The 19,160-nt window shown below is 53.5% G+C and overlaps 8 protein-coding genes across 8 annotated transcripts; 4 read left to right on the plus strand and 4 right to left on the minus strand.

The window, feature by feature from the left end:
- Positions 1-923: 923 nt before the first annotated feature.
- Positions 924-2,545, plus strand: PG997_007833 (uncharacterized protein; the record flags this gene model as incomplete). Its single annotated transcript, XM_066812148.1, has 3 exons — positions 924-972; positions 1,037-1,199; positions 1,255-2,545. 3 exons carry the CDS (start codon positions 924-926, stop codon positions 2,543-2,545), a joined length of 1,503 nt encoding a protein of 500 aa, XP_066667490.1.
- A 316-nt stretch (positions 2,546-2,861) lies between these two features.
- Positions 2,862-3,464, minus strand: PG997_007834 (uncharacterized protein; the record flags this gene model as incomplete). The annotated part of the gene is made up of 1 exon (XM_066812149.1): positions 2,862-3,464. The coding sequence occupies one exon, from the start codon at positions 3,462-3,464 to the stop codon at positions 2,862-2,864; it is 603 nt and encodes a 200-aa protein (XP_066667491.1).
- A 3,896-nt stretch (positions 3,465-7,360) lies between these two features.
- Positions 7,361-9,405, plus strand: PG997_007835 (Aurofusarin cluster transcription factor aurR2; the record flags this gene model as incomplete). The annotated part of the gene is made up of 4 exons (XM_066812150.1): positions 7,361-8,038; positions 8,140-8,735; positions 8,796-8,902; positions 8,987-9,405. The coding sequence occupies 4 exons, from the start codon at positions 7,361-7,363 to the stop codon at positions 9,403-9,405; spliced, it is 1,800 nt and encodes a 599-aa protein (XP_066667492.1).
- A 1,331-nt stretch (positions 9,406-10,736) lies between these two features.
- PG997_007836 (uncharacterized protein) lies at positions 10,737-11,254 on the plus strand (the record flags this gene model as incomplete). Its single annotated transcript, XM_066812151.1, has 2 exons — positions 10,737-11,004; positions 11,112-11,254. The coding sequence occupies 2 exons, from the start codon at positions 10,737-10,739 to the stop codon at positions 11,252-11,254; spliced, it is 411 nt and encodes a 136-aa protein (XP_066667493.1).
- Positions 11,255-11,714: 460 nt separating this feature from the next.
- Positions 11,715-12,595, minus strand: PG997_007837 (uncharacterized protein; the record flags this gene model as incomplete). Its single annotated transcript, XM_066812152.1, has 2 exons — positions 11,715-12,293; positions 12,494-12,595. 2 exons carry the CDS (start codon positions 12,593-12,595, stop codon positions 11,715-11,717), a joined length of 681 nt encoding a protein of 226 aa, XP_066667494.1.
- A 1,155-nt stretch (positions 12,596-13,750) lies between these two features.
- PG997_007838 (uncharacterized protein) lies at positions 13,751-15,367 on the minus strand (the record flags this gene model as incomplete). The annotated part of the gene is made up of 1 exon (XM_066812153.1): positions 13,751-15,367. One exon carries the CDS (start codon positions 15,365-15,367, stop codon positions 13,751-13,753), a length of 1,617 nt encoding a protein of 538 aa, XP_066667495.1.
- Positions 15,368-16,135: 768 nt separating this feature from the next.
- Positions 16,136-17,185, minus strand: PG997_007839 (uncharacterized protein; the record flags this gene model as incomplete). The annotated part of the gene is made up of 1 exon (XM_066812154.1): positions 16,136-17,185. One exon carries the CDS (start codon positions 17,183-17,185, stop codon positions 16,136-16,138), a length of 1,050 nt encoding a protein of 349 aa, XP_066667496.1.
- Positions 17,186-18,635: 1,450 nt separating this feature from the next.
- PG997_007840 (uncharacterized protein) lies at positions 18,636-18,909 on the plus strand (the record flags this gene model as incomplete). Its single annotated transcript, XM_066812155.1, has 2 exons — positions 18,636-18,668; positions 18,715-18,909. The coding sequence occupies 2 exons, from the start codon at positions 18,636-18,638 to the stop codon at positions 18,907-18,909; spliced, it is 228 nt and encodes a 75-aa protein (XP_066667497.1).
- Between the last annotated feature and the right edge of the window lie 251 nt (positions 18,910-19,160).

Here is a 19,160-nt window from a genome sequence, read left to right on the forward strand (position 1 = left end):
CAATTGGAAAGAATTAAAAGTCCAGCGGTGCTTTCCGTAGTAACCAATAACCTATCCAGTTCATTCAGTTGGAGAGAATTGGAAATCCAGCGGTGCTTCCTGAATACTAATAGCCTGATCAGTTTACGCAACTAGAGAAAATTAAAAATCCAGTGGAATAAACAATTTCAACGTTGCGCCAACGGCATTATATTATCCCACGTCTATACAGTATGGCATGTCATCGAGGGATAGCAGTGGGATAGCAGTGGGATAGCAGTGGGATAGCAGTGCTTTTGCTATGTAGTAGTATCTGGATAATATGTACCTACCGACATTTTTTTATTTTGCTATCCCATCCCGGTACCGGCTTCGGATGCCTACCCCAGGCAGGTGCCATCGAGGGGCATGGTGGGGTGAAAAGTTCTAGGTTCATTCCAATGGAATAATCGCAGAAATCCTTCAATCACAGTCAATCCGGATGGCTGGTGCCATTCCTTAATGTTAACCATTACCAGGCCGCCACCTTACACATCCCGTCTCAACGGCGGCATACTCGTAGGGTGATCTTGGCAAAGTCGGATTTCAATATCAGAGAGAGCGCCTCATACTGTTCGGTATGATTTCCGTACCTCTTGGAGATCAAGTATCGGGAATGGCATGATCTTGGCCAGGCAATTCCATATCGGTTGCTGTGCCTTGTAGTTTCCCCGCTTTAGTTCAGGTGTCTTCCCCTGTACCTTGATATCCATTCGGATTGACATTCGTGCGCCTTTTGATCAATCCATTTGATTTGCTTCGCCCCTGGATGTGACATTGATACTTCCAAACACCAAGCAATAACCCAACACGAATAATCTATATATTTCTATATAAGCTGTCCCATTTCATAATCAAGTGACTTGGTTCTTGGTAGGACTTACCAAGTCATACATACACGCACAATGGACTCCAAAGAATTCAGGGAAGCCGCGATCTCTTCGATAGACCAGAGTACAAACTCCCCCTGAGCATGAGTACGTATCACCGTTGGGGAACCCTGGCTAATCATCACTAGTCGTCAAGTATTATGATACAATCGAGGAGCGAAAGGTTGTCTCCGAGGTCGAGCCTGGCTATCTGAGGAAACTCCTCCCCGATCATGCCCCCGAAGACGGCGAGGCCTGGTCAGATATCCAGAAGGATGTCGAGGACAAGATCGTGCCCGGGCTGACGCATTGGTAAGACTCTTCATGGTCTTTTCGTTGTGGGCTTTCTGGCTAATAGCCCAAATAGGCAATCCCCCAACTTCCTTGCCTGGTTCCCTTCTTCGTCGAGTTTTCCTGCCATGCTAGGAGAGATGTACTCGACCGCCTTCACCGGCGCGGCGTTCAACTGGATCTGCTCCCCCGCTGTGACCGAGCTCGAGACCATTGTGATGGACTGGCTCGCCAAGGCCTTTGCGCTTCCGGACTGCTACATGTCAACCGGCCCTACCCATGGCGGTGGCGTCATCCACGGCACGGCCTCCGAAGCCATCGCGACCGTCTTAGTCGCGGCCCGGGACAAGTATCTCCGGGAAGCCACCAAAGGCCTCGCCGGCGAAGAGCAAGAAGACGCCATGGCCGAGAGGCGCGGCAAGCTCGTCGCGCTGGGCAGCGCGGCCACCCACAGCGCCACGAAGAAGGCGGCCATGATCGCCGGCGTCCGCTTCCGCACGATCCCGGTTCATGCAAAGGACGGCTACCGGCTCACCGGCGAGAGCCTTCGATCCACCATCCAGGCGCTCCGGGCCAAGGGTCTCGAGCCCTTTTTCCTGACGGCGACGCTGGGCACCACCGATACGTGCTCGATCGACGACTTCGACTCCATCACCGAGGTGCTCTCCGAACCGGCACCGGCGGGCCACGGCGAGATCTGGGTCCACGTCGACGCCGCCTACGCGGGCGTAGCGCTCGTCTGTCCCGAGTACCAGCACCTGACCAAGCAGCTCTCCAAGTTCCACAGCTTCAACACCAACCTGCACAAGTGGCTGTTGACCAACTTCGACTGCAGCTGCCTGTGGGTGCGCGACCGCGCCTGGCTAATCGAGGCCCTAAGCGTGAACCTCGCCATCCTACAAAACTCTTATACCTCCTCGGGGCTCGTGACGGACTACCGCGACTGGCAGATCCCCTTCGGCCGCCGCTTCCGCAGCCTGAAAGTCTGGTTCGTCATCCGCAGCTACGGCATCAAGGGCCTGCAGGCCCACATCCGCAAGCACGTCGGGCTGGGCGAGATGTTTGCCGAGCTCATCAAGACACGCAGTGACCTCTTCGAGATCGTCACGGGCCCCCGCTTTGCCTTGACCGTCTTCAAGCTCAAGGGCCACGACAGCGCCGCCATCACCATCGACGAGCAGAACGCCCTTACTAAGAAGTACTACGACAACGTCATAGCCGAGGGCAAGATCTTCCTCTCCAGCACCGTCGTGGGCGATGCCTTCGCCCTGCGCCACTGCCCCGCCACTCCCTTTGTCGAGGAGGTGCACGTCAAGAAGCACTTCGAGATCCTGGTTGCAAATGCTGAGACGACGTTGGTAAACTAGGCATTCCGACCCGGGGCTTAGATTTAGATGAATGATATTACGCGAGACGCAATCGATCGTAACTCATGCACATATAGTTTTTGAGAATGTGTGATAATAACGTAAGCTGAAGAATCTTATGCATTTGGTCCCTGTGTTTCCCAATGACCCCCATATGCTTTCGTAATATCATGTCATGCTCGCTCATGTATGCTTCCCTCTGCATTGATTGCGTATATCTTCATGCAAAGTTGCGTAAAAATAAAAACTGTCGATGAAAAATCAACAACCAAAATTCTGCCCGTAACGTCATGCTCCGAAATTAATATACACACAATCAAAACGAGTCTCGTCTGCTGCTACGACGGACGCTGCCATCCCTCCGGTCTTCATACCGATAGTCGTTCCGGAAATTCTTGTAGTCATCGCGGAATCCCCGGTACTCCTCGTATCGGTAGTCGAGGCGCCGCGGGTCATCACGGAAATCAGGACCGCCACCGTCATATCTACTGGAATCGCGGCGTGGGCGGCGGCTAGTGCTATTCCTGCTGCCACCTATACTGCCGCCGCCGTCTCTTCTCCCTCTGTCATACCCATCATCGCCGCCCCGACGCCTGTCGCGGCTCCCCTCTTGTGAATCGTCATACCTCGAACCCGATCTGGGGCCACCTCCACGCGGCCCGTATTGGTCTCGCTCCCGCCTGCGCCTGCGTTCGCGGCGTTCTTCTTCTTTCCGCTCCGCCTCGTCTTTGCGCTCCTCGTGCTTCCGGACTTGGTTGTCAATGTTCCAGACGAGGCCGATGCCGATCGCCGCCAGGATCAGGGGCTCCGTGTAGCCGTAGCCGTGCTGCTTCTCCAGCTCCTTGCGGCGGGATCGGTGTTCGGGGTCCGCGCGCGAGGGCAGTAGTTCTCGTGGGTCGGGTACTGGTAATTTGGGCATGGTTTGCGTATTTATTTGCTTTTATTTAGGGTTGGTTGGGCGGTAATGCAGAATTGGTGGTGACCTATCGTGTTACACACAAGATCTTCCAGTCGTATGCCGCCGTGTGGTTGGTGTAAGTCGATCGTGGCCCGTCTTATAAGTTACCGGAACGTATTCCACCGGATCTGATATGTGCGACTGTTTGGCTGAAATGGTGTTGCACCGCTAAACGGTCTCGAGTGATTCGTTATTTTGGTGGTGTGAGACTATGGCTCGCTCCACAGGCAGATGCAAGATGCAGTTGACAACTATTAATGTATTGGATGACTTCAAGATTGCGCTGCCGTTTGGGTAGCAATTGGTCGTACTTATGGAGGGGGATGGAAAATGGTAGCAGCCAAGGTGGTGTGCGGTCGGTGACCGTCTGTGTTGGATGCATCAGTTATATATAACCAACCCCCCAAACACATGTCACTGGAACTCGAAGGCTGATATCGGAGGAATACTACGGCTTACCGGGTCCGATTGGCTAGCACCTCGAAAAACGAAACGCTGAATTTCATCATCGTGCAATTTTAGTAGCACTGTCATTTGACGACGTGGCTTGCGGAGAGGGTCAATGCAGGGCATCGCAAGTGAGGACCGCGAGATCGAGAGATGGCAGCTCCAGCGCTGTGATGTCATAGCCTGAGACACCGCTAATCCTCCACTGGCTGGGCACTGGGATTTGGGATCTGGCATTGGCTTTGCATGGGCGTGTGGGTGTGAGCAGGGGTCCGGCAGGTGCATCTCTGATTGGCCATTGCCAGCCCTGCAAGGGGGTTCGTTGCGACTAGCCTCCTTCCCCCATCTTTTGCCGTTGGCTGATGGCGTCGCTGGTGTCTCTCGGCAGCATCCGTATGAGAAAGACTCCATATCGAAAAGCTTGGTGCTCTCAGCATTGCACCTAGCCAGGCGATCCTTAGCCAGACTGAGCTAGGTAACCAACGAACTCGTGGGATTTTGCTGATAGCGATGGTGTTGGCGTTGTGATGGATGGAGCCGCTGTGGGCTTCTCCTCTAACGGGACCGACAGACTTCAGAGCATAAGTTATGTATCTAGGCAGACGTGTCTCAAAGGAAAATGTCTGAGATATGCGGTCATGCTGTATACACGCGAAGTCTTCTGCATACCTACCATGCAGTTCGTAATCGTAGACGGCTGACAGCTGCCCGACTATTGCTAGTTATTCTGTTGTCATCTGCTTAATGAGAACAGTGCAGAGCAAATGGGGATTCCACTCGGGTCCTCATGAACGGTCACAAACATCCATGCAGGAGGTACGTAGGTAGAGTCTATCTCTGTTGGAAGCTGTCTGATCAAAGCAGTCATGCATCAGCCGGAGCATCATTCCCGGCATTGCTGAGCACCTTCCAGATCTGAGACATTGATGGACCAGATGCACCTGCTCTTCGGATTTAAGACATGGACATCATCATCCTATGCATCCACCAACATCGCATCATCCATCACACCACAACATCATAGAACAGACATTGATACCGACTTCTCTTAGCCCAAGTTCTGTGACACCGACATGTCCTTCTTCGCGCTATCTCTGCCAAGCAGGGCGTTTGCTCGGGATAAGGTGCAATTAGAAGGGTTGCAGCTGAAGAGTCCAGGACAGCGTCGCAGCACCCTATCAACGACTTTCTCGGGTCGCTAGGAGAACGATGAGAACCGCCCGTCGAAACCCAGGGCTGCCGCCGCTCCGCAAATCCCATTAGACGTGTTGACAAAGCGCGACGAGAATGTGCGGCATGATAGGGTGCCACAAGACACAACCCCGGTAGCGTCCCTCGACTTTGAAGAAGGGGTAAAACATCAACGCGAATCGGAGATTTGTGTAACGGCGCCGCGAAAGACCGGTTCAGACCTTTCTCGGGCTTGCAGTCCTTCGTCAACGTATGCACCCGAGGGGAGACTGTCATCCCTAAGTGACTATGGCCGATCGTCCGCCAACTCGCTCGCTTGTGGGCAGTTGACTTCGATGTCGAGCATCGAGCTGTTCTGCGGTACTCGATTCGACATCTCATGGGCTCGCTCACATTCCAGCATCGGCATCAAACCAGGACCGAATCTCATGGAGGAGCTGGAAGCTGCAACAGGGCCTCAAGGGGATAGCGATACTTCGCTCGCTGTCACGGCATTGAAGGTAGAAAGTTCCGCCTGCGGCAGCGTCGAAATACCACCTTGGGTCGTACAAGCCTCGGAGCCATCAATAAGCCCGTCTGAGTCAGAGCTAGAAGGCATCAGCTCAACAGACACAAATCCCAAAGGCCGGCACTTTCTTGGGATTCACAAATGGGTGAGGGTTTTCTGGAAGTCAAGGGCGCGTTTCCTCCAGGGACTTGGCCTGGGAAAAGCCAAAAAAAATTGTGACCTCGAATGACGGAAAGTCGGGATACAACCAAAGGGCTGTGTATCAAAGAGGTATTGTAGCAGCAGAATAGTCGTCTAGTCACCATTCACCAAAGGCGCCTAACAATAGATTTCGTATACCCGAAATTCGGCCGCAAAGTAAGATAGACATACTTATGTTTGGATACAATTAATTCGTGGGCTCATGTGCGTGCAAGTGACGATTCGCCCGGTTCTCACACGAGGGGCTATAGAAACGGCGCGCTGAAGAGTGAGGGTAGTTTCATACCACCAACAGGATACTGTACTCCAAGTATAACGATTCACGCCTAAGACTATGGTGTATCGAGAATATAGACGGAGTTTTGATAACATAAACTCTTGCCAACCTCGCTCGTATAATATGCATGAGGCTTGCTGTCCGTAACCAACCTCCTCGGTGTTTAGGCGTGTTCATCTGCTGTGGAGATCATGCTACATGTAGGTTAGCACCACCTGCAACGTTGAACGCATGGCACCTGGGGCTTCCAACGAAGATCCAAAGAGAGTTTAGTGCCATCTTGCTCGTATTTCAGACTCGACCCGGGCCTTAAGTCTCTGCGGAGTGCATTTGGTTCGCAAGCATGTAGATGTACAGGTGCACATTGTGCTCGTACGGGTTTCCAAGATTTTGGCTATTTTGACCACTTCTGTTAAAGGATTAAGTCCTTACTTCAGGTGGTGGGGTTCGGGATTCGCTAAACCAAAAACCACGCTTTACCTAGGCAAAATTGCGAAAGCAGTTGCGCATTTGGGACAGAACAAAGTCGCCATCACCAGGTGGAAATCGATTCTGACATCTAGCAATAACCATTTCCAAGTCCATACTCCGGCATAAGAGCTGGCAACCAAGGAGCAACGCTGAATCGCCTGAGCCATAGAGTAGATACCAGACTCGTTTTCGTCAGCCGACATACCGTCTACTGTCAGCACGGCCTATCATTCATTTCCCGTGCTGATCAATGACTGACTGACGACCGGCGCATATGTAGCGCATGTGGTACACCCATTCCATCCTTTCCGCCGCCTGTTGATAGTCCGTGTTGGCTAAAGCGGAATGCGGCTTCAGATACCAGAAAGTGGTTCCTTCCATGTTGTCATGATCATCTGACGCCATACCTCGGATTGTTTGTTACTCAGCAGATGGATCCAGAATATACTCCAGGGCGGGCCCGGCCCGGCCCTCCTCCACCACCCCCCTCGTCGTCGAGTATATCATCCCTGGGGTACGATGCGTCTTCCGCCAACAATAAACCCTGCAATGGGTGCCGAAGGCGAAAAGTATACAGCCCATTTACTTGCCTCATTGCTATCCTCTATCTATTGTTAAAGCTGGTCCGGAGTTCTAATAATCTTACAGGTGCGCTGTGACAAAGGCAGACCTTCGTGTCTAAACTGTAGTCGCCATGGGGAAACGTGCGTCTACGAGGGGCAGCCTGAAGGTGGCGCCTTCACTGCCGAGACTCAGCAGAGAATGCAAGATCGCTTGGAAAGACTCGAGCGATTGGTCCAGGGAATGAACTTTGTTGGTGGTCCGTCTACCGGAAGGGAGTCCCGCCTGTCGTCCACCGAAGCGGTGATCCAAGGCTGGAGCCCAGAAAGCTCTTCGACCGTCGAGTCAGAAGACCAAGGCGTGCAGCTGTCCGAGCCCAACATCTGCTACTACATGCACCCAAACTACTGGCTGAATCTGGAAGAGTTCGTGGACGAACCGCGTGACCTGCTGCGATGGCCGTACGACGACAAGATGAACAGCAGCTGGCCCTTTTCGGCACAGAGTATACCTCCTATACTGACCGAGGGTTTGGCACCGCTCCATCTACCCGTGGAACAGCAAGACCTCCTTCATGATTGGTTTTATAAAGCCGTCGATCCATGGATACGTGCCACCCATTATCGAGCCTACATGAACGAAGTCTCGAATGTTCGGATAGGGAAGAGCATTATGCCGAGGGAGATAGAAGCGGTCATATTCTCCGTCCAGGCTGTAACGGTGGCGGCAATGCCAGGCGACCAGGTCCAACAGCAATTTGGTAGACCTAGGGAGCACCTGCTTTCTCACTTTCAATCTGCGACGGAGCTTGCCCTGAACCGCGCCAATCTCTTGCGATCGAGGAACATGTGGTTATTTATGGCTCTCCTGCACTATATCGTACGTCTGTCTCTTGCCGAAGCCAACACCTGCTACAGTGCTTGGCATGTTGGCACCCCTTTCATTGGTGGCTCAATCTTATCTGACTTGTATCCATCTAGACATTCTTATTCCATACTGGGCAAGCGGAAAAGGCAACTTCATTTTTGGGGACTGCAACAAGAATTGGCATGCGGTTGGGCCTTCACAAAGACCCTTCTGCGCATCTCTTCACCCCATGGGTTGCCGAAATGAGACGTCGGCTATGGACGTACTTCCTGATTATGGACCAGCCGATATATAACTCTGAAGGTGCCGAGTCTCTCTTCGACACTCTACCATGGATTCCAAGACCAGTGAACGCGAACGACAACCAGTGGCCACCCCACAGATTCATGAAGCCAGAGCAGGTACCAGCAGATGCCGACGGATTCACTGACATGGCTTTTGCCAACATACGTCGAGAGCTCTATTACATGGGCCGCGAAGTAGGAAGACTATCTCGCATGACAGAACCGGAGCGGCTCGTTGCCATCATCACTGATTGCGACAACGCAATACGGAGGAAGTATATTGACCACATGAATGTACAAAGGCCCATCCAGGCGGTTATCATCGGATATTACAGTTTCTACCACAGGTGCCTGCGGATAAATGTAGAGGTCACAGCGGTGAAAAGCAGAGCTCAGTCAGAACTGCCAGAGGACATACACACACGGTAAGAGTGATACCTGAGGATTGAGAATATCTCATTGACGACGTATCGATCTCATGACAGGATCCTCACGACCCAGCTCGATCTTTTCGAAGACCTTGAACGCACCGAGGCCATTGCTAAGCAACACAACTGGCATTGGATATTTAGGTGGCCGCCACCATTTCACGGTAAGCATTTACAACCACTACCGTTCAAGGCCTGCATTGTTTGATTCATCGCTGGATGTTCCCAACTTACATCCGCACACCCAGGAATTGCACGCCTTCTCCACAGCCTGGCGGAAGTACCCAAGACGGCCGAAGCTGAGCGGGCTTGGAAGCAAGTCGATCTCATATTTCGCCGGCATCTCGGCGATGACATGGCAATGCACGATGTGCCTTCGTGGCGGCTGATTGAGCGTCTGTGCGACATTGCCATGTTCGCTCATTCCAGTCGGGCTCATCAAGGCGCGGCGTATACCTTGCGTGGGCAACCCAGACAGGGAAATACAGACGGCGAAACAACGACGAGTACGGGGTTAAGTCTTGTCAATCAGTCGGCCTATCCCGGGTTCGGGACAGCGTCCTATAATGGTTCAGCATCAGTAGGGAGTGCAGCACACGCTGCTACGTCAAGCAGTGGCAGCATGATGCAATACACCTCGGCGGAGGGTAACGCCTTCCAGTCTTAATGTTGATAAGGGGTCCAGGGAGGAGGGGTTGCTCGTGTTCGACCATATGCGTGGTTCCAATGAGGCCCGCGAGTCCAACAAAGACAACCATATGCCTCATTCGCTTCCCCCTACAACATATTTCAGCACTTGTAGTCGTTGGGCCTGGCTGCAAAAGACCACGAGTTTAATCACACTTACACGCACACCACGAATGACCCCAGCTATGATTATTGATCTTCCAAAGGAGCTGTATGGGAGATGGGCAAGCAATATAGGAGAAATTTCGACATATCCGATTTGACGAGGGATGGTACGGAATATGCCAACTCAAAACTAATCTGGCATTTGTACAGCCACACATGCATAAATCTCAAAAAAGAAATATATGATTATTGATGTATGCTAGAGTCATGGCATTTGGCAACATCACCTTGGCACATTGGAACCATATTCGAGGCTTGGACTGCGCAGCAATGTCCCCGTCGTGACCAGCATGACCCCTTCCGAAAGCTGTAGATTGCCCCAGTCAATCCCGAGCTTTGCGGACGAACTGTGACCTTCCTATACATATCTCAACAATATTGCATTGGCGCATGATATGAGAAAGCATGTTAATCAAAGAGCAACCAAGGCGGTTCTCCGACCAGAAGAGAAAGCTGAAAAAGAGCTCCACCAATCACGTTGACTGACTCGCACCAACAGTCCATATCGTTCGTTCGTTCATTCGCTGCCTTACGCGAGAGCGGTATCATCCATCATCCACACCCATCGACTGAACGCATTGACGAACATGATATGAGAGCATCCTCAATTCGTACACACGCGACTCCGTACAAAAGTCAACATCCATACACATGCAGGCACAGACCCTGCACCAAAGATCGTGGGTTTCCCGATAAGCCATGAAGCCATCGGATGCTGCCTCCCTCACCTTCTCCATGCGGCAATTGCCTGCATGCATTGCATCGAGGCTCCATTGCTTGATTGAGTGCCTGGCTCCACACCTATCGCAACTGCACACGGGGGGCTGGGCTGGATCTGGGGTTCGAAAGGGTCGCAGCGCAGCGGCGGACATGTGAATACCATTAACGTCGAAAAAGAATCATATCGGAGGGGTGGCTAGGTATGATGTGATTATGAGGAGTGGGAGCAAATCATAAGATAGATCCCGAGAAAATGTATAAGTGGTGATATCGGCTCCTATGTCACTGTTGATTATTTTCCCCTCTGCTCTCCAACAGATCTCACTTATACTACTACGCCAATAATCAGATACCCCCCTTTGTATATACCCGATTACACACACACACACTATATATACCTTCTTCGGATCCCTATAATCAATAATAATGCAGCTCCCCATCCTCCCCACCCTCTTCCTAGCCGCCACGGCCGCGGCCCTGCCCGTAAACGACGTCGCCGCCACCGCCAGCTTCGCCCGCGTGAGCCTGCCGGCCCCGGCCAACTGGATGGCCGACTCGTCCCTGTACCCGCGCAACATCATCGCGGCCTACAACGCCGAGCCGGCCCAGTACGCCTCGGCCGAGAGCTGGGCGGCGTACATCCTGGCCAAGTGCCAGGGCTACCGCGACTGCACGTCCTGCATTTCCTACTCTGGTAAGCAGACCTCAAATCACCCGATACCTACCATTCTTTCCGGTGTGGCATGGCCATATCGTACAAAGAAGCTTGCTGACATACGTCATTGTCTTCTCCGTGTACAGCCATCAACTCCGGAAGCACAGGGGGCCGATATTGGTTCGGCGAGGTGTACAGAGGCGGTGCGACTACGCCCGCGCAGTACGAGCGCGAGACCGACGCTAGCCTGGGGGTTACCAACTCGATTGCGTACACCATTGTTTCCTAAAGGCCCGAGGTTGAAGATAGGGAACGAGGGTGATGATGATGATGATTCTACGGACACGAAAGGGGGTAGAGAGGACGATGGGCACTACCAGTTGCCGTAAGGATGATGGCATGCGAGAGCCTTCCCAAGGCCATACATAGAATAATACCCCAGAACCTTTATGCAGTACGCGTTTCACCATAATGATACCGAGTCAGGTTTTCCATTTCATCTTGAGTTGTATTATTCCGCCTTGGTAATGCCCAATTCGATGAGATCAGTACAACCACCTTTTACATACCACCAGTGAAATGTACGTTACAAAACGCCCTATTAACTCCTCGTGAGCCATCCAAACTCCCGTAATTTCCGGTATCATCCTGGGGATCCCCGTAGAAATAAATATTGAAAACGGTTGACGCAATTCAGCCGCCTCCCGGATCCGCTGTCGTCCCTGCCTCACTTGTGCAGAACCACCTCATCACACGTTCTCTCGAAACACCGATCGCCGCTCCGTCGGGCTGTCGTTCTTAGCTGCGCCACCACCAGGTCTTGGTGTAGCGCCCGTGTCAATGGGCCTCGGGCTCACGCCGCGCATGCTCATGTTGCTCGGCTCCGCCGCGTCGTCGTCGAACGGATTCGCGGCGCTCCGGCCGCCTGCCCCAGGCACACCGAGGCTGTCGCGGTCTCGCGAACGACCACGGCCGTTATCCGGCGCGGCTGCGCCTGGCGTCGTGGCCAGGTTCATGTTGTACCCGCTGCCAGTGTATGGATCGTTGCGGTGGCCCAGTTCCTGTTCCTCGTAGTAGCCACCAGGTCCGTAGGTGTCGGCCTCGTGGCCCACGCGGCTATCCCAGGCTTCGTCGGGGTCCAGCGGCCCAAACCCGCGGCCGTGGCTGGGCTGCTCGTAGGCGCCGCCGGCCGAGCGGTTGTTGCCGCGGCCGCGCAGCTTGTCGTTGAACCATCCGCGGATGCCGCCAGGCGCTGGAGTGGGGGTCCCGAACGCGGAGGGCTCGGATCGTGCGAAGGGGTTATACGACGATAAGGTGGGAGCGGGGAGCTGTGATTGTGGTTTATTCCAGTCAGCATTCAGAGCTCCATAGCGAGCGAGGCTCAAGAGTGTTCATAATCATGGGCAAATTGCAATCAGCCCCGGTGGAAAGTACAGATCGATCGATGCAAGCACCGCGGATTTGCCCGCGGCACAAGCAGCGCGTCGTAGCTGATGGGGCAAGGTGAACCAAGGGAGAAGGCACTTACACCTAGTCGTCGCGCTCTGAGCTGTGTGAAGACGACCCATCCTATCACAGCCGCGAGGAGCAGCAGGAATAGGACGAGGAAGAAGATGCCGAGAGAGTTCATTTCTGCCGGCACGGCCTACGGCCAACACAGCACACGGGTTCGGCGTAAGCGGTGGTGTTGTGCTCAATGGGAAAGGTCATGCAGCAGCAGAGTGCATCAATCTGCGCTCTCTCGCCCTTTCACACACTCTCGGCGGCTATGCGAACCAAAGGGAAATGGTAGAGGTGTCGCAAATCGGTATGCTGTCTCTCGTATGTAGAGTAGGGTTGCAACGATTAAAGTACGAGGCTGATTAGCATGCCGTGCCTGATGCGCGACGTAGGACCATGATTCAAGAATGGCAAAGAGAGAGCACTGGGAGGTCTGCTTGGCGACTGGTGGGTGGTGCCAACAATAGAACCTTAGCCCGGGTTACGTACCACTGAAAAGCCCATTTTGCGTCACTGAGCAAGATCCTACTAAGGCATCCCCACAGGGGCTCAAGGGCCCAAGGGCTCCAGCGTGCTACTGCCAGCGCGAGCAGGATGGAGCTTGGCCAGCTAAAGTTCCGATAACAAAGGCAGCCAGCCAGTGCTACGTGCAGAAACGAGACCCCAAGCCTGGCAGGCTGCTAGTTGGGGGTTGTTTTAGTGGGTTTCAAACATCCACAGGGGGCGACTTACTCAGCCAGCGCCCTTGGGGAACTCTACCTAGTGGGCTGCGGAGTGCTGCAAGCAGCTGCTGCAGGCTGCGGGTTGCGGGCGCCTCCCCCGATAATGGTGCCAACCCGTGAGTGACGCCGGGTCTCTCTGTCCTCTTTCCTGTCAGTCAGTGAGTGTGTGAGGGCCTAAGCCACTTCATCAGCACACCATCAAGTTATCGTGTCTTCAACCATACATGCAGCGAGTCAACATTGAGTTTGACAGAGTGGCCTTTCTAGCCATCTCCCAGCCTCTGTGTATGTCTCACATTCGCCTGTATCGTTTGGAGTGCCAAGAGGTGGCTTGGCTCCCGCGGAGGCCAGAACAAGGTTTCGCACCTACAATACGACATCGTGTTTACTGGTTCGTATATTTTGGCAACAAAAGCTTGCTGCTGCAGGCTTGTTTATATCGATAATTATATGTCATTAGTGAGGCCCTCAAAGGCGCAAGATCCAAATAGCACAACAATCACCACTAGACTACATACATGTAGGCACATGGCTCATTCATACATGTATTGGTGTAGCATGCTCTAAGCGAAACACTGACCCCATTTCCCGCCAGCTCTGGCAAAGCTGAGGCTGTCTACAAAGCGGCTCAGCCTGCAACGTCCCAAGGCATCTGCATCGCAGTTTTGCAGCGGAATGACTCTATCATTAACCAATACTCTGACAAACTCCTCTGCAGAATCGCCACAGGTCATCTTCTCAACGTACATCCTGGCTGCGAAGGGCACTGTCCAGCTGGATGAAAACCCCTTTGTCTCCCTCGGGGAAGCCTTGGTGGTGTTCGAGAGGGGCTCAGTAGAATTGTAGAGACCCAGTGCAGCAAACACCCCGGTCATGTCGTTGTCATGGCTGAAGTCGGCGTATAGCGACTGGTTCAAGGGAAACGTGTCGGGAGAGCCGTCCAGTGTCGTGTTCGTCGTTGTCTGGTCCACCACAGCCTTCCCCGTCAAGCGAGCAATGAGTTCGTTGACAAAGCCAACCCCCTGGGTGGCGCCCAAGGGATTGCCGTTTCCGTAGCCGTACCATTTACCAAGAGTTTGGTAGTAATCGTACCCATTCCACTCGTCGCGAGTAAACAGGCCGCAGAATGGTGAGATCCTTCCGTTAATGTCGGCGACCGTGTTGAACGGGCAGAGGTCCATCATGAATATCGTATCAGTCAGGCTCAGATTCGCGCCGGGCAGGTTCTGGTTGAGTTTCTCTGCAATCGGCGGTGCAAAAATCTGGAGCCAAGCCTCCTGCGCCTGGTCTTTGACAGATGAGATCGGCCCGTCTTCAAAGGCCTTGCAGTTCGCATGGCTCAACGTGTTGTTGAATCCTTCGTCTTCGGGGATAATGAGCATGTCGTACGGGAACGCATCAGTCTCGTTTGACAACTTGTCTTCGAGGCGCGACTGGTGAAACCCTTGGGTCCAATTCTGGGCCGACTCAATCACACGGCTCTGACCCGAGGTTCGTACAAATGGCACGGCCTGCCTGGTCAGGTGCTGGTACCGCTTATAGAACTTGATTCCCGAGTTCACCAACTCCTGTTGGCCGAATGGCGACAACTCATCAGCGCCCAGGGTGTAGTTGTAGTTGCTGATGAACCCGTAGCCTTTGCCATATTCGGTAACTCTATCATGGATGCGCTGGACTAAGGCACTGTAAATGGCAGTTTTGGATGCCGTAGGATCGCGGGCACCGTGCCGCGAGAGTATCTGCGCGAAAGTTACTTCGCACCCCTTTGGAGTGGACCGGCTGATATCCGAGTTGACCGAGTAAAACGGCGAGTATTGACCCCAAGAGTGGGATATCTCCGGCAAACATGTGAATCCGTGCAGAGCAGTATCACAGGACCCCGTCGCGGGGGATTGCCTATGTGACGAGTTAGTGTTACGGCGATAGCGGCACAGAGTGTCGACTGGGTTGAATACTGACGCATAGCTGGCCACGGAGAAGAGGGCGACTACAATGAGAACGCCGACCATGGCGAGTTTCATAATCGCGTGTCTGCGTCCCTGGTCAGTCCAAGTAGTAAATGCCGGCGGTTGCACAGAGCGACTGTGTGCTGCCGGAGGTAGAGGGCTGTATTTATGTGACGTGGGCAGCCACTCCCATTGCCGGTTAAACATGGTCGCAATGCCATCTTTAATGCCCATGATGGGGTCGGTCGAAGTGTAGAGGAACAGAAGGTGGCGCGCAATAAGTGAGGTAGTACTCGGCAGTATTCAAGAAGCAATCGGTGTTCCAGCACACGTGGGCCAGACCTGCAAGCCTCATTCGACGCCAGTCAGAACCAATCTCAGTATCCCTGGCGGCAAAGCTTAGCCTGACTGCAAATGAAGGAATGTTACCCCGAAATCTATATGCCGTGGGGTGCGCATAGATATAATGAATGGATGTCTTTGTCAGCACCGCAGAGAGGCCTCTGACCGAGTGTGGACCTCCATCTGGGCATTTTGGGTTACTGCCGCTCAGTGGGGCGCGACAGCCGTGCTGGGGGGGTTGGCAGTGATCTTGTGGTTTTCTGCAGTTGTGCTCTGGCGGTGCCTTAGTGGGTGTTCTGGACAGAACGAATGGCGATCAACATCAGATGGAGAGGCCAGTCAGTCAACAGAAATACCGCTCTCATCAATAATCGGATAACGGTCAAGCCGTCTCTTCGGAGTATTGAATGCAAAGTATTTATTAACATTGGAGCACCAGGTGGCACTCGGCAGCTCAGCTCAATTACGACTGCATACAAAAATGCCAGCGCTTCTACCGCGCGCAGTCAAGGATGAGCTTCTCCAAAATCTATATAGGTACGTGTAGCAAACAGCCAAGGCGGCTGTGTTGGCTCGCCGTCAACCACACCTACAATTAAAGCCTGCCCAGGCCCAAGTCTAAGTTCCCGTCAAATAGCACCGCTTAAACAACCCATGGTATCATGCAAATACTAGTACAAGGGAAAGATCCAACTCCGTAAGTTTCACACCACCTTTGCTCAAAAGGCAACCCCCCACGGGAAACGGGCAAGCGTTGAAAGCAACCGGCCGGGACTTTTCAACGGCCCTGGCAGCGACGCTGCTGTAAGGACTAGCCAGCCCTGTAGACAACGTCTGCGACTCGTCCTCGTATGCATCTCTATCAGAACTCCAATCGCTGAATGTCGCGTATGAACTGCCGCGAGACATTTCATTCCTTGGCGTTCGCTGCACAACATTGTAATACCCGTGGTTGGGCTGCACAGGTAAAGGCGAGTTCGTAATCGGTTCGCTGCCAGCTCGGCTGCGTCGTTCTTGACGTCCAAGCCAATCCGCCACTCGCGAGAAGGACTTCTTCTTTCGCAGAGGTGGGCGGTATTGGAGTGGCAGCGGCGGCCGTAGCTCTCGCTCTTCTGTTGGCCGCCGGCGTGGAGACTCCGGCTTGATGTTGAAGTCGGTGCCAGCCACAGGCAAGACAAAGTGGGGACTGGAAGACGATGTCTTGGAAGGTGCCGTCCGGGGGCGATCGTAGCTCAGGCGCTCGCTAAATGACGGCGCATTCGGCGGCAAAGCGGGGATGTCTGGCATGGGTTCCATATCCCGGATAATTCTACGAGAGCGCACCGAACGAAGTGAGCCCGCGTGCTTGGAAGCAATGCTTGGTGACCTGCTGACAGCGGTATAAACGCTGGCCAACTCCACCGCATCTTCGATGCGGTCCTGGATCTGGTCTCGCTCCAACATAGCATAGGCGATCCTGTCAATGAGATCGTCTATAGAGGGGTGGGCGGCAGACGGTGATGCTGTCCTCAGATGAGCTGGCGCTGGATGTTTCACCGCGCTAGAGCTTGGTGAATCAAAGACAGACCCTGTTGGCGTTGGCTTCCTGGGAATTTGGAATGACATCGGAGAGAGCGACCGGTCTGGGCTGCTGTGCTCGCTGGTGTGATGGGCCCCGATGATGCGATCAGGGGGTGTACGAGGATTCCTGACAGGCTCGAAATGCGGCATCATGGGCGACAATATGTCGAAGTTGATATGAAGTGGGCGGAACGAAGACGGTCGGGGCGGTTGTCTTGGTTCCGAGTGACCGTATTCTGGATAGCTGAATGATCCGGAATCCAGGTGGCGGAAGTCGGTTGGAGCTGAAATTTGCGGCCGGCGCGGGCTCCAGGACCATTGAGGCCGAAGTCGAAATCGTTTCTTGGTAGAGAGGCCTCCCTGCTCAGATCGAAGCCATCTCCTTTTCCTCCTGGGAGCCCGCTCCGTATATGGAAAAGCTCCGTTACTGTCCATCGATTCATAAGACGGAGGTGGCGGCATCAGCAAGGGTGGTTGATTTAGAACAAACGAGGGCTTCTCAGACGCTGATGGGGCTGGTATTCTTAGTTGCTGCCATAGGCTGAAGGGTTACAACAAGTAGAGAGGGAAGCTTACTATTATGATGAGGCTTCTCATCATCAAAAGCAATCGAGCAGCACAGGACCGAATGGGATATGCAGTCGTATACTTCGGTAAAAACCGTGTTGAATGACTTCATATTCTACAGCTTCATCGCTCGTGACCCGAAATCTTGTTGCCAAGGATCTGATGGATTAAGTACCAAAAAGAACGACCAGCGGATCTGTTGGTGCGGAAATAGAAACCAAGAAACAAAGACGACGTGCCAGTCACGCCAGGCATGCTGGGCCGGATCCGCGAACGGCTTTATGCAGAAAAGTGTGAGGATGCGAACTACCTTCTGACCCTACCTCTCTTTTTTTTAGGCTCGCGCAGCTGAGCGGGCGCAGGCTCCTTCTCTTGGGGCCCGACATTTGCATGGAGGATGCCAAAAATGTCTTGATGACCTTGATGCTTGGATTCGGGATATGATAGGCTGTGCGGGCTTGGTCTTCTTCAACGACGGACCAACCATGGCGGTTAGAGGTTGGGGTGTCGGGAGCCTCCCATTCGCCGACCCACCCGGTGGTGTAAGATGAACGAAGGGCGGCCAGCGAGTCGATGTCTTGGATTCTTTCCTCTTACAGGACTCGCCTGCCCACCCATTGCTGCTACCTCGCCACATAGTGCCGACAGGTGTGTCTCGTGTACCATGCAGATTGGCCTTTAGGAGTGGCCGCCCGTCACTTTGTTTCCAAGCCAAGGAAGAAGAGGGTTTATTCTTTCCCCTGCCTTCCCCCCATGGCCATGGATTCCTGCGCCCGTCGCGGGATCGGATAGCGCGCGCAGATGGTCCTCTTTCTGACTGACAGACAGACAGAGAGCTGGGGCGGAGCTGTTTCTGGGGCCACCAAGGGCCAAGGAGAGCCAGTCAAAGCATGCATTCCAGCAGCAACTTTGCTGCGCGCTGATGCAGCTTTCCTCCAGCTAATGCGGACGTTCCCACAGAAATCAAGGCAGTCAAGGAAGCAAGGTAGTCAGTCAAAGGCCCGTCCCTACTTAGTTTAGAGAGCCGGCCACGATGGAACAAGACAGAAAGAACCTGCCGCCTCCCGTAAGCGGCCTCTTCTTCGCTCTCAGTCATGGGATCAATGCATCAGTCAGGACTAGTAGCGCTCGTGAACACGGCGGCCTTGGGGCTTATGCGGTCCAAGTGCAACGCCCGGGTCGTGAGCGAGGTTGGGGGACAAGGCCATAGTGGCATCATGTGTCTTAGATCTGACATTGGCAATTCGCGTGCGCGCAGAGGGGATTTTCGCAATAGCTTCGGCAACGGCGAAGAGTCGGCAGACTAAGATGGAGGCCAGAATGCTGCTAGACAAAGCGGCGGCCCTCTGGAGCGGATGCAAAGTCAAGATGCTGATGCAAGGTAAACGAGAAGAGGGGCTAAGCGTGTGACATCAGGGTGTTTATCCACACTTATTTTTGGAATCGAAGCCGCCCACGTCGAAACAATTTCTGGGATTGAAACAATCAACAAAAACGAAGGGGAAAGCCATGATAATAATAACGAGAATGTTGTATTGATCTGAAGCGCAGCGTCTAA

The sequence above is a fragment of the Apiospora hydei genome, assembly GCF_038363865.1.
Source record: "Apiospora hydei strain CBS 114990 chromosome Unknown utg000006l_segment0_segment0, whole genome shotgun sequence".
Classification (NCBI taxonomy): domain Eukaryota; kingdom Fungi; phylum Ascomycota; class Sordariomycetes; order Amphisphaeriales; family Apiosporaceae; genus Apiospora; species Apiospora hydei.